The 12,762-nt window shown below is 44.4% G+C and overlaps 1 protein-coding gene across 1 annotated transcript in view; it reads right to left on the bottom strand.

The window, feature by feature from the left end:
- Window positions 1–9,105, bottom strand: part of TBC1D15 (TBC1 domain family member 15) — a 31,563-nt gene extending 22,458 nt beyond the window's left edge. Inside the window, exon 1 of the mRNA XM_032198938.1 lies at window positions 9,043–9,105. Within this exon, the coding sequence (XP_032054829.1) occupies window positions 9,043–9,066 (24 nt within the window). The 5' untranslated portion in view covers window positions 9,067–9,105. The remainder of the gene's footprint in view (window positions 1–9,042) is intronic.
- Between the last annotated feature and the right edge of the window lie 3,657 nt (window positions 9,106–12,762).

Raw genomic sequence — 12,762 nt, 5'->3', positions numbered from 1 at the left:
ATGAAGTTTAACAAGAGCAAGTGCTGGATTCTGCACCAGAGAAGGGGCAGCCCTGGCTTTACATATGGACTGGTGGGGCAAGAGGCTGGAGGGCAGCCCCACAGAAAGGGGCCTGGGGGTTCTTGTCGACAGCAAGCTGAAGACGAGCCAGCAGCGTGCCCTGGCAGCCAGGAGGCCAACCGCACCCTGGGGTGCATCTGGCCCAGCACTGCCAGCCAGGCGAGGGAAGGGATTGTCCCGCTCTGCTCTGCAGTCTCACTTCAAGTACCATGTGCGAAGTTCTAGGTGCCACAACATGAGAAGGACATAAAACTACCAGAGAGTGTCCAAAGGAGGGCTACAAAGATGATGCAGGGTCTAGAGGGCAAGATGTGTGAGGAGCAGCTGAGGCCCCTTGGTTTGTTCAGCCCCGAGCAGAGCAGGCTGAGGGGAGGCCTCATGGCGGCCTGCAGCTCCCTCATGAGGGGAGCGGAGGGGCAGGCGCTGAGCTCTGCTCTCTGGGGACAGCGACAGGACCCGAGGGGACGGCATGGAGCTGGGACAGGGGAGGGTCAGGCTGGGGGTTAGGGAAAGGGTCTGCACCCAGAGGGTGCTCGAGCACTGGGACAGGCGCCCCAGGGCAGTGGTCACTACACCGAGCCTGCTCAAGTTCAAGCAGCATTTGGACAATGCTCTCAGACAGAGGGTCTGATTTTTGGGTGGTGCTGTGTGGGGTCAGGAGTTGGACTTGATGTTCCTTGTGGGTCCCTTCCAGCTCAGGATATTCTATGATTCTAAGTCACACATAGGTGGTAGTCTAGAAGATGCAATAACATAACTAGTTTGAAGAAAAATACGGCACCAATCTTACAAAAGAATACCTAGAAAGTGCTTTAACAATTTATTCCATTACAAAGCATTTTATAAGTCATCATATTTGAATTATCTTAAATATTGAGTTGCTCTCTTTAGCTGCATTTTATGAATTAATTACATAGCTGAATGTGAATAAGTTGGTTTTGAGAGTACGATTTCATAGTGGTAGCACTTGAAGGCTGGCTACACTTGGCTGTGTTTCACACAACGTTCTTAGCAAGCTGAAAACTCAAAAATTCCAAGAGTATTCTGACGGCACGTTACAGCAAGATGTAATTTGTGACGTATTTTTGTTTTCTTGTATGACGGCAATGGCAAGCTATTAGTCCATTAAAAGACGGAAACCAACATTAAATTACACATACAAGTACTAAGGAAATGCCTAAATTAAAAGCCGGTATACCAATAGTTAGATCTGAATAAAAGCCATCCCTCAGTAGGCAACTACTAAAACACTGCACAGCTTGACCTGGCGCACCGTGCAGCCCACAAGGTGTTTGCTCAGCGCCTCACAGCCCAGCAACCAGGCAAATGTCTCATCACCACATGTGGGCTTCTTGAACAGCCAAAAAAACAGATGTTTCAAAACCAGGCAGTTGCAGCAAGTAGTCTCTTGCCTGAACAGCACGTTACTGCAAAATACGTATGATGGGAACCTTTAAAGAAGATGAGGGAGAACAGACAGCAAATGCTGGAGAACAATCAGAAGCATCATTAAAATAGTTAGGACTTGTGTAAAATGTGCAACCACAATCTTTGCAGTGAGCTCCTGGTACGTACAGACAGTGAAGGAAGTGCTATGAGCAGGGCAGCATAATGTGCTCCAGTTGCCCCATTATTAGCAGTTAAAGTAACCATGACCCCCAAAACATAACTTAATCCTATCTGTATTACCTGTCAACACCCTCTGTGCACTAAAGCATCCTGTTCTACTTCAAATCTTGATAACTTTTTAGCTTCAGCGACAGGTCTGATCTAGAAAAGTCTCGTTATCTGCTACGTGGAAGAACTCAGCAGTTTCAGGAGCCCCACCTGTTCAGTTCGTTGCCTATGCTTCTTTTATTACAAGGCAGGAAGGTATGCTACTAGCTCACCTTGATTTTGTACTAGTCCTTATTTTACGTATTTCATCAGTCTCTTTTTCAAAGGCAAGAAGTAGGTGGACTCTAGCTTAATCTTTCATTTCCTTTTCATATGATTAAAGCCATCACTTTTACTTCCTCTATATCTATACATTAACAACCCCATCATGAAAAAAGTTGAAGTTAATAAGCACACAACAAAGGTGACTAGATAAGTTGATGTGCCCCTAGGATTTTAAACCCAAAGGTACTCCTCACCCCAATATTACACCCCCACGGCCACCAGTAAGAAACCTGTGCTCTGCAGAGTCAAAGGACCAGCCGTGGAAACAAAACCCCAGGGAAGCAAAGCAGCACACATTACTCACCTGCTGGAGGCCAGAGAAGTTGTCCAGCCATGAAACACCTAACTACTCTGATTTAAACAACTGTATTCGCTTTTTTCCACGCCTGTTTGAAAGCATATGTTGAACTGTCCAGAGTTCCTCAGGCTTAGATGTTATTACACATGTAAGAAGTCAGACCCTCTGGTCCCACAACTATAATAAAATGAAGAACGAACGAAGAACATTCAACACAAATGCAACTAAAACAAATGAAGATGTAATATGACAAGCAAAACAACTTTACAATAACTTGATTTTAAATACATTTGAATTGTCTTGCAACTGCACATATAATAATTCAAAGGTTTTCAGACATCTTATAACTTACAGACAGTTCTATGAAAAAGTTTCCTTAATATCACAGTAAAATAAGAGTAACCAAATCCAGGTTTATCTACCTATGATATCCTTAAGTTCCTCAAATGTTTAAAGTATTATCACCTAAGGAGTGCTATCACTAAAAGCATCCAGTTGGCAACTGTTCCCTAAAAAAGTGGTGGAGAAAAAAAAATCTTTACGTATTTTTTAATAATCTTAAAATGTCACGCTTGCCAGCTGTAAGCATGAAATTGTACTAGGTCTATTTTCCTAATTCTACAGAATGAAAACGAGACACACTGCCACTTTGATGCAGAATCTTACCAAAAGATAAAAAATTGATGCAACAGTTCCCAGACACTGTTAAGCCACCTGTTTTGTTTGTTGCTTTTTTTTTTTTTTTTTTTTCCTGTAACTGCAGGGAAAAAAGCCACTGCTTGACCTGCTTGTTTTTTTTCCCTGTAAGTACTACAGAAGTCAAAGGCAGATTCACAATTCATCCCAGGCAGTCACGAACAACTCTGTGCCACGTGGGGACAGCAGCTATTCTACCAAGTAAACTGACAGAGGGTCTACAGAAACAGGGAACCACAGCACAAAATTCAGGAAAGCCACGGAAGAGCTGTTTACCACCTCCTATGAAAAGCAGAAGGAAGAAGCAGGATGTTGGCTCACTTTACCCAAGACAGCCCCTAAGAAGCACCCCCCGCTGTGCTCCTCTACGACCTGCCATGGCCTGTGCCTGTTCAGGTTATGGAAAACTGTTCAAGTATTTATAATCCCTGTCCAGCAGAGTAACTTTCTGAAGTCCCACTACTATGCCAGTAACATTTTCTCAGAAACAGGAGGTACCATTCTTAATACTGTAAGGACAGTGCATGGATTTTTTTTTTTTTTTTAATTTTATCGCCCGGGACGTACATCAGGAGGCCTTCACCAAAACCACACTGACAATTACAACATATGCCAGAACACAAGTAAAGTTTTGGATTAAATGCTTGCCGTTCAAAGGCAATTTATGGCCCTGTGCAACCATCTAGTGAGAGATTGACAACACTGCACTGAAAGACAATGAGGTGTGGGCAACAGAAAAGGAGAGCTACCCCACAGCAGGGCACTCCTGCCCTCCTTACTTGCCATTTCCCATCCTGTCTGTGCTGGGCACAAAGCAGTGAGCTGGCAACGTGCACCTGCAGCCCAGAAAGCCAGCCGTGTCCTGGGCTGCACCAAAAGCAGAGTGGCCAGCAGGGTGAGGGAGGGGATTGTCCCCCCTCTGCTCTGCCCTCATGAGACCCCATCTGGAGCCCTGCGTTCAGCTCTGGGGCGCCCAGCACAAAAAGGACATGGACCTGTTAGAGCACATCCAGAGGAGGGCCACAAAGGCTGGAGCACCTCTACTATGAGAACAGGCTGAGGGAGGTGGGGTTGTTCAGCCTGGAGAATACAGGGCTCTGGGGAGACCTTGTTGTGGCCTTCCAGTGCCTAAAGGAGGCCTGCAGGAACGCTGGGGAGGGACTCTGTGTCAGGGAGTGTAGTGATAGGGCAAGGGGGAATGGCTTTAAACTAAAAGAGGGGAGGTTTAGGTTAAATGTTAGGAAGAAATTCTTCCCTCAGAGGGTGGTGAGGCACTGGCACAGGCTGCCCAGAGAAGCTGTGAGTGCCCCATCCCTGGAGGTGCTCAAGGCCAGGCTGGATGGGGCTTTGAGTTTTGGATGGGGTGGGAGGTGTCCCTGCCCATGGCAGAGGGGTTGGAACTGGGTTGTCTTTAAGGTCCCTTCCAACCCAAAGCATTCTGTGTCTATGATACCACATGCACTCATTGTTAGTACCTCAAATTCCTCCTCTTACCTGTTGCACACCAACAACCCACCAAACACGGGACACTTCAGAGAATGGAGAAGCACTGCAACTCTCCAAACTAGTCCCACCTTTCAGATACTTCATATTCCTTCCCCATGTTCTTGAGCACATTCTCCTTTTCTGCCAGAGTATGACCTGGGACCGCTGTCACTCTGCCAGATGCCATCCAGCTTATGACAGACACAGCCTGTAGCACTTGTGCAGTGAGACAGCCACCACGCTGGGGTCACTGAGCAATTGTGGCACTGTGCAAGTCTGGACTCTAACAACTTTTCAACAGCGGTTCTTTCATTTTTGCCTTATATTATAGCATCAGGTAAAGGACCTCATTGTGGATTCAACAGCTGAAGTAGCAAGCAGGCATGCTCATAAGAAAATAACTCTATTAGAAAGTCTGAATGCTCCCCAGACTACAAATTAAGGAAAAAATTGGTCTGTCTGCAAACATTAACAAGATGCTAATCAGCCGCTCTATCTGTTATTTCCAGATCCTGACAGGAGGTAAACAGAACAAAAGATGCAACACCGAGGAAACAAGTACAGGCCAATAAAATAAATCCAATTTAGTCAATGGCTGCTCTGAGATACCTTACATCAACAAAACATAATAAAGCCAAGCTCTAAACTAAGCTAAGTCAGAAGAAATGGATCTCAATTTAAAAATCTGTATCATGCTGCTTTCATTTCCACCTCCCTCTCTGGAATAGCCGAGGTTTCCCCAGAGCACAGTCGCACAACCACTGCTGATCTGTCAGTGTCCAAACTGCACCAACAGCCCGCTTCCAGGGCCCACAGATCGCTATATCTGAGTGCTCTGCAAAGCATCAAGCTAACATTATTGACCAGCATCATCTTTTGCTCCAAAGACACCCAAGAACATCTGGCATTTGAATTCAAGTTTTAGTAAGAGTACAAACCATACCCTTGTACGTCATGTTTGCTGCGCCTCTGCTCAACCTGTTTCCTAGGACAGTAAAATTTCTCACCCCACTGGTCTTAGAAGCGTAGAACTCTCACACAAAGTTTCTAAGCGGGTGGAAAAAAGCACAAATATTCATATTGTGATAAATATGACAAAGCTCCCAACAGTAGGAACCACATATCAAAGAAAATACTTCCTGTTTTACAACAATAAGCTTTTTAAGTTCTGCCTCTGCAGGTTTCTGGAATCAGGTATTTCTGCTACTTATGCAACAACTGTGGGATATCAGCAAACGTAAAAGTCTGGAGTAAGTGCTTGAGACAGATCACAGCATTTCTACCACAAACACTTCTGCAAGAGAAGTCCTTAAGGAATAACTATACAATGGAAAGAATACACAAGAATTTCAGAATGATCAGTGCACTGCTTTAGTCAAACATAACGAAACCTTTACTAAATTAAAAAGAGGCAAAAGCAGGCAGAGGTTTTGTTCACAGAAAAACCTATCAAGTACAAGATATTCAGCAAAGATTACGATTCTATCCATAGTAAATGATAAAGGGTAAAAAAGATATAAATCAAATGCTTCACAGAATAGCACAACCCACAGAATAGGAGTTTTGAAGCCCCAAAATTCAACTAGTTGGTGCAGCAAAACGCTGCTTACACCAGAGCAATGTATATCTACATTGAAAAGTCTGCTGCATACGTGCCAACAAGCTACCTAGGGAACACAAAGCTCATTTTAACAGACTGTATTGTAAATCTTTGTTGATCCTAATATAAAAAAAAAAAAAAAAACTCAACCACACTCCCCCCAAACACTACAGCTTTTACATCACAGTTTAGGAACATGTACGGTGTTATTTGAACACTTGTAGTTGCTACACGCTGGCCAAATAGCTGAGCTTAGACCACGATTTAGCTTCAAGAAAAAGGGCACAAGCAAATGAAAAACAACTTCTGACAGCTCGTGTGCCAACTAGTAATTTGAGGAAGATCTAACAGCCCATATGCTGAAGATAGACTCAACTCCAAGAACATGAAACAAAAATCATTACTGTCTTTAGCCCAGCTGTAATAATAGCCTATACACTGACAGGCTAAATTTATACTTGTCCCCACGCCAACTTTTTGCCTCATTTTCTAACATAGTTTTCTGTTATAAGGGTGAGAGACGGTCCAGAGACTTCTCTGAAATCAGGGAAACAAAATACCACTTGCTAAAGCAACAAAGAAGAGGTAATATACCTGCTTTCATGTCAAAAGCACTGAAACCAAAAGACCTCACTGCCAAGTTACACACAGAAAAACCTAGAAGCTCTAAGAAAGGGCCAAAAATATGAAGTTCACACTGTTCTAGGGCAAGTGGTCATTAATAAAGTATGAGTCAGGACTTCAGAACTCTTCGGCAATAACCTCAGTCTTCTGGAACTGAGTTAACTGTACATAGAAAAGCAGGGAAAAGAACCTTCACAGTAACAAAATAGGATAAAATTCTAAGGAAAGCAGTACATACAGTTACATGAGGTGACTGAACTTACAGTTCATACCACATTCATATAAGAAGCTGAAACTAGAGCTCTGCAAAAAGAGATGAGACAATATGAAATAGCTGAGTTGTGAACCCATTGCTTTTAACGATGTCTGGGAAATAAACACAATGGAAGGAGAAAGTGAATGGGGTCCAACTAAAACCCTCAACCTTATATGGCCTGCTGAAATAAGGTTTCATGAAGTCCGAAACAATGCAGGCTATCCCAGCTATTTAATATGTCGCCCCATGCACTCTGTGGAATTACCTTGTGGAATATTTTTCAAAAAAGAATGAATACATTCAAATACGTTAGTTTCATATTACTATGCCAAATGAGACTAAAGTACCCCACAAGGTAGTACCTACCACTCTCCCAGATATTTACTACCTGCAATACCTCATCAAAACACCTCACAGACAGAAGGAAAAATTGAATCAATTTAGGACACCCACAGTTTGGAAATACACCAAAAAGCAGAACGCCCTACATGAGAATATCTGGTCTGTACCAAGTTACACTGCACATTCCACCTGGATTGAAGGTTTGCTAGTTTGTGAGCCCATCTAACATTCTCCTGACATCCAAAGAAAGAATTTGTGGTCCAGTGCATCCCCCAAACCAAAAAAAAATGAACCCAGCCAAAAATAAATTCACAGTTTTATGTATTTTTTTTTTTCAGCTCACTAAATCAGATCACTTAGAAATCAAACGAGTACAGTATCCAAGCAAGCAGAAGTGCACCATACAGGTGGGGAGAGCCACAGAAGAGTGAAACTGCTTCTCATGACAGCAGTAAAACTTCAAATCAGCCACTATGTGAGGTTTTAGGAAACGCAACTGTCACTTTGTTCTCTGTATCAAGAGCTTTTACTTTGGTGAGATACCATAATTAAAGTACTTGAACACTAAGGACACAATTAGAAGTTGTGTTAACAAGCTGCATTAGCATTGTGGATGCAGAATTATTGGACCATAATCTTGCAGCAACTTAAGAGACTTACAGAAGTCCCAGGTAAACAGACTCATAAAAACGTGAAAAAAAATATGAAAATAATTATTATCACCCAATTAGCTACTGATCTTTACATGGACAAAAATCACAGATTTCATTTGGGCTGGATTTTAAAGAGCAACAAGATTTCAAAGTTTATTTTCCAGGCTTTTTGGAAAGACTTCAAGGGAGCTGCATCGAGAGAGGCATGGCCAGCAGGTCAAGGGAGGTGACTATCCCCCCTTTACTCTGCCCTCACGAGGCCCTACTTGGGAGTGCTGCGTTAGGTCTGGGGCCCCCAGCACAAGAAGGATGTGGCGCTGTTAGAACGGGTCCAGAGGAGGGCCACAGAGATGATCAGAGAGCTGGAGCACGTCTCCTGTGAAGACAGGCTGAGAGAGCTGGGGATGTTCAGGCTGGCAAAGAGAAGGCTCCATTGAGACCTCACTGCGGCCTTTCAGTACTTACAGGGGTCTTATAAAAAGGATGGAGAGGAGCTCTTTACTTGTGTAAATAATGACAGGACAAGAGAGAATGGTTTTAAACTGAAAGAGGGGAGATTTAGATTGGGTGTTAGGAAGAAATTCTTCCCTCAGAGGGCAGTGAGGCCCTGGCACAGGCTGCCCAGAGCAGCTGTGGATGCCCCATCCCTGGAGGTGCTCAAGGCCAGGCTGGATGGGGCTTTGGGCAACCTGGGCTGGTGGGAGGTGTCCCTGCCATGGCAGGGGGCTGGAGCTGGGTGGGCTTTGAGGCCCCTTCCAGCCCAAATCGTTCTGTGATTCCATGACATTTCTCAGTGAGACGAGTACCCCTGCATCAAGACGCCAAGAGCCTCGAATAAGCGGGCAGGTCACCGGGCCTACCCCCACCCCGACCCCGGGGCAGCCCGGAGCCCCCCGGGCCACCCCTCACACACCTCCACACCTCCCCCGCCCGCCCCTGCGCACAGGAGGCCGCCCAGCGCACCGAGGCGGCTCCCGGCCGAGCCGGGAGGCCCAGCACCGGCGGAGCGGGCCGCAGAGGGGCCGAGCCGCGGGGCCGGGCCCTGCCGGGAGCGGCCTCCCCCCGCCGGCCCCGCGCCAGCCGTTACCTTGCCGCTCGGAGGCGCCGCCATCTTGCCTACGAGTGTTTATGGTGACGTTGCGCTCCTCACGTGCTGCCCCCCCCCGCCCCACAACAAGCCCCGTCAGCCCCTCGGCCGCCGGCGCATGCGCGCTCGGGGGGGGACCCGCCCCTTGAATCCCCGCCCTATAAGCCCCGCCCCCAGCAACCACCTCTCCTCGCAGCCCCGCCCCGCCGAGGCCTACACAGGCTTTCTCCTGAGTCCCCCCCCCCCCCCGACTGTACCCACAGAAGCACAGAGCCACTCTGCTATTGAGATTTAATCATCCCCACCTTGAGATTGTGCTTAATTTGTGCCTTATTGCAAATCTGACGTAAAATCACTCTCCAGTTGGTTCCCTTCCATTCTTCCGCAACATCAACGCTAAGGAAACACCAGCCCCATATGCACCGTCAAGCTGCCCTAATGCCAGATTTTTGTTGTCAGTGAAAAATGCAGCATCTTGTAGATGAGATTTCCCTTGGCTTTCAACACCTAACACATTCATATTCATAATGGGATAAAGCCAAATTTTAATGACAATCTCGACAGCGTTAGCAAATGTTCAGCATTTGGATGTGTGCGGGTTTACAAACTGAAATAATTCTCCTGCTGATATCAGCGAATTTTCATTCATCATCTTTAGCTGTAAAAGCACATAATATGTTACTACTTAAATATAAAAAAATAAAGTCTGATTAAATAAAAAAAACTTACCTTTAACCCAGTAAGTCTGAAATATTTGGTCCTGTTGACAGCCATAAATCAAGTTGTTTTTTAAGACTACTTTTTTATATATTCAAACACCTTATAAAATGTTTTGAGCAAGCAGTGTATCCCCCAATTTGTGTAACCCCAATTTTGTTTACTCAAAACAAGTAGATGGGATGCTCACAGGGAAGTGGTTTGCTACTCCAAAGGAGCAAAAGTAATTGGGCCTTTTTTGTCTCTCATAAAATAGCAGTATAATTTGCTTCTGGCTTCTCAAATTTAAAACTCTTCAGCTAGATTAATATCTATACTGTACTTTTGACCATTGAAAAACACTTTTGTAAGTCGTCAGGTACATCTCTCTACTCAAAGCAGGACAAATTCTGCAGTTGGGTCAGATTGCTCAGGATCACTTTTGCTCAGGACAATGTACAACCTCTTGGCACACACAGGAAAACAGCTACAAAAGCATTGGATTCAGCTGCAAAGCATGATTCTCAGCTGAAAGAGAGATCAAAATCAGTGTGTAGGAGTTAGACATACCCAGTGTTAACATGCTTACAGAAGATCCTGCTCTGAGCAAGACAGATTTTGCTTTTTCTCACCTGAGGGTGGGCGAAAGTCTTGCTTACTCCTGACCCAAATTAGGTCTGATAGCTGCTTTTGAAGGAGCTATTTGAAGGGTCATTTAAAGGAAAGCCTGTTCAAGATACTGCCACCTTTCAAGAGACTGGCTTATGGACCAGGGTTAGAGACCAGGCTACAAAAATCTAGCACAGCAGGATCTTGATCCTTGATGAGATTTTGAAGGTAATGTCGTAATCTAATACTACTGAAAGCTGCTTCTTGTAATGTTCCCATGGCTAGAAGCATGCTAACTGACAGTTGATTACAGTGCATCTGTAGGCTCACTAAATTCTAACCTGTGCTCTCCTATGCATCTTCCCTTAAGCTTCCAGCTTTCCCACATCAATTTGTATGGGCACTCAAGGAGAATATAAACATTGTGTAGAAATTAAAAATTGCTAAGGTGTGGTACTGTTAGAAACTCTATATATGAGTGGGTTTGTGTATCTATGCACACAGCCAAAGTTGCTTTGCCAAACATGGAACCACAACTCAAAATAATGGCCAAAGTGTTCTACATAAGGACAGAAGAGGATTACTTAGCAGAGGCCAGGCTAGTACAAAGAAACTCAGCAGAAATGTTTGAAGGAGGTGGAGCTGTGAAAATATCCAGGAAGTGGTAAATTATTTCTAGACTATTTTTCTTAAATGTTTTAATCTAGATAACGAAAATTTAATTAGGACTGGTTATTGTTGCCAGACTTGTGCTGAGGTAATCAGTATTTGTCTAGGGAACTATAGCTCACTCAAAACCTGAGCAAAAAGACAAAAAGCTATTTTCCATCATTTACTAAGAAAAGCAACAGCTAGGGCTTTGGACGCTGGACTTGGAGAAGCCGAGTTATAAGAAAGGTACCCTCTTCAAAAATCATTGACCAGCAAATTCTTGATCATCCCTGAAGCTCAATGGAGCCTGAATGCCTATACCTAACATCACAGTGTTCTGGATACAATGTCTTGAGAAGAAAATAATAATAAATAAATAAGCAAATAAATAAATAAATAAATAACATGAGAAGACAATGACCGGGCTTAGCTTTGAGACTTTATGTTCCACTGATGGAGATGTGTTCATTGCAGCTTCCTTCTCCTTCCTCCAGTCATAGGAAATGAGTTTCTGCCAGAAGATTCCTTGGTGAGGGCTTAACAGTTCCCACAGGACTCTTCCTGGGACTCCTTTCCCACTGCAGTCCTTTCACAGAGTCCCATTCACAAGAACACAGAATTTTCTTGGTCGCACAGAGCAATTTAATCCCTGAGATGCTTTACCACTTTCTAGCTAGTTTCCTAATCTCCCGGATATTCCCCTTGGGCCATTCTCCCTTGTTCTTTTGCAAGCTCTCATTGCATAACATTGAACATGTCGTTATTCAAGATGGAGAGCAAAATGACTCTTCACTTCCAGGTTGCAATATCACAGGATCACAGAAAGGTTGAGGTTGGTGGGAACCTATAGATATTACCTGGTCCAGCCCTCCTGCTTAGAGCAGTATCAACTAGAACAGATTGCTCAGGATCCTGTCCAGGTGGATTTTGACTATCTCCAAGGATAAAGACACCACAACCTCCCCCATCAAGCTGTTCCAGTGTTTGACCTCTTGGAGTGAAAAATATATTTCTTATGCTTAAATGGATTTTCATGTATTTCAATGGGTGCCTGTTTCCTCTTGTCCTGCTACTGGACACCACTGAGAAAAGTCTGGCTCCCTCTTCCTTAAGGCCACTATGAGCACAAGGTGGCATTACACAGATCTATGTCAGCATCCAGCCCCTTGCACACTGCACAGATCTTCTTAGGAAGATCTGTGCAAGGAAGGTACCATCAGCTTGGTGGCCCACACTCCTTTGGATTTTAAGTAGCCATCTGCTCTAATGAGGAATCTTCTGCAACATAAAGGTAGTCACTGACTGTGCAGCCAGAAAGAGTTCCTGGCTTTCCTGTGGTTTCTGTTGCTGTCACAGCTGCAAGTGGAGCTATTATTGCTATGCCAAGAGCTGCAGCAGCTGCTATTGTTCACACAGCTATTTCAGCAGAGCTCCAGGCTCCAGTCCCGTATTCAGAAGTGTCATCTGCCCACATGCCCGACCACATGAAAACCTGGCCTGCACAAGACAAGTACAGATTCTGTCAAGTCCCTCCATCACAGGCTTAATTTGTACAAACAAAAACCTCACAGCAGAGAAACAAAGATACACAGTACCAAAAAAAAAAAAAAAAAAAAAAAAAAAAAAAAAGTTCCCATGACCTCTTTTTCACTTACAGCAAAAGGTTATGTTTCAAGCTTTGCTTTGACAAATGCAACCTATAATTTTTCCAGGCCATCCCAGTTTGTCACAGGTGACAAGCAGACAATAAATGTGGTACTGTCT

Source organism: Aythya fuligula, chromosome 1 (assembly GCF_009819795.1).
Source record: "Aythya fuligula isolate bAytFul2 chromosome 1, bAytFul2.pri, whole genome shotgun sequence".
NCBI lineage: Eukaryota > Metazoa > Chordata > Aves > Anseriformes > Anatidae > Aythya > Aythya fuligula.
Note: the sequence above shows the minus strand (reverse complement) of the source record. Positions and strands in the feature narration are given on the sequence as shown.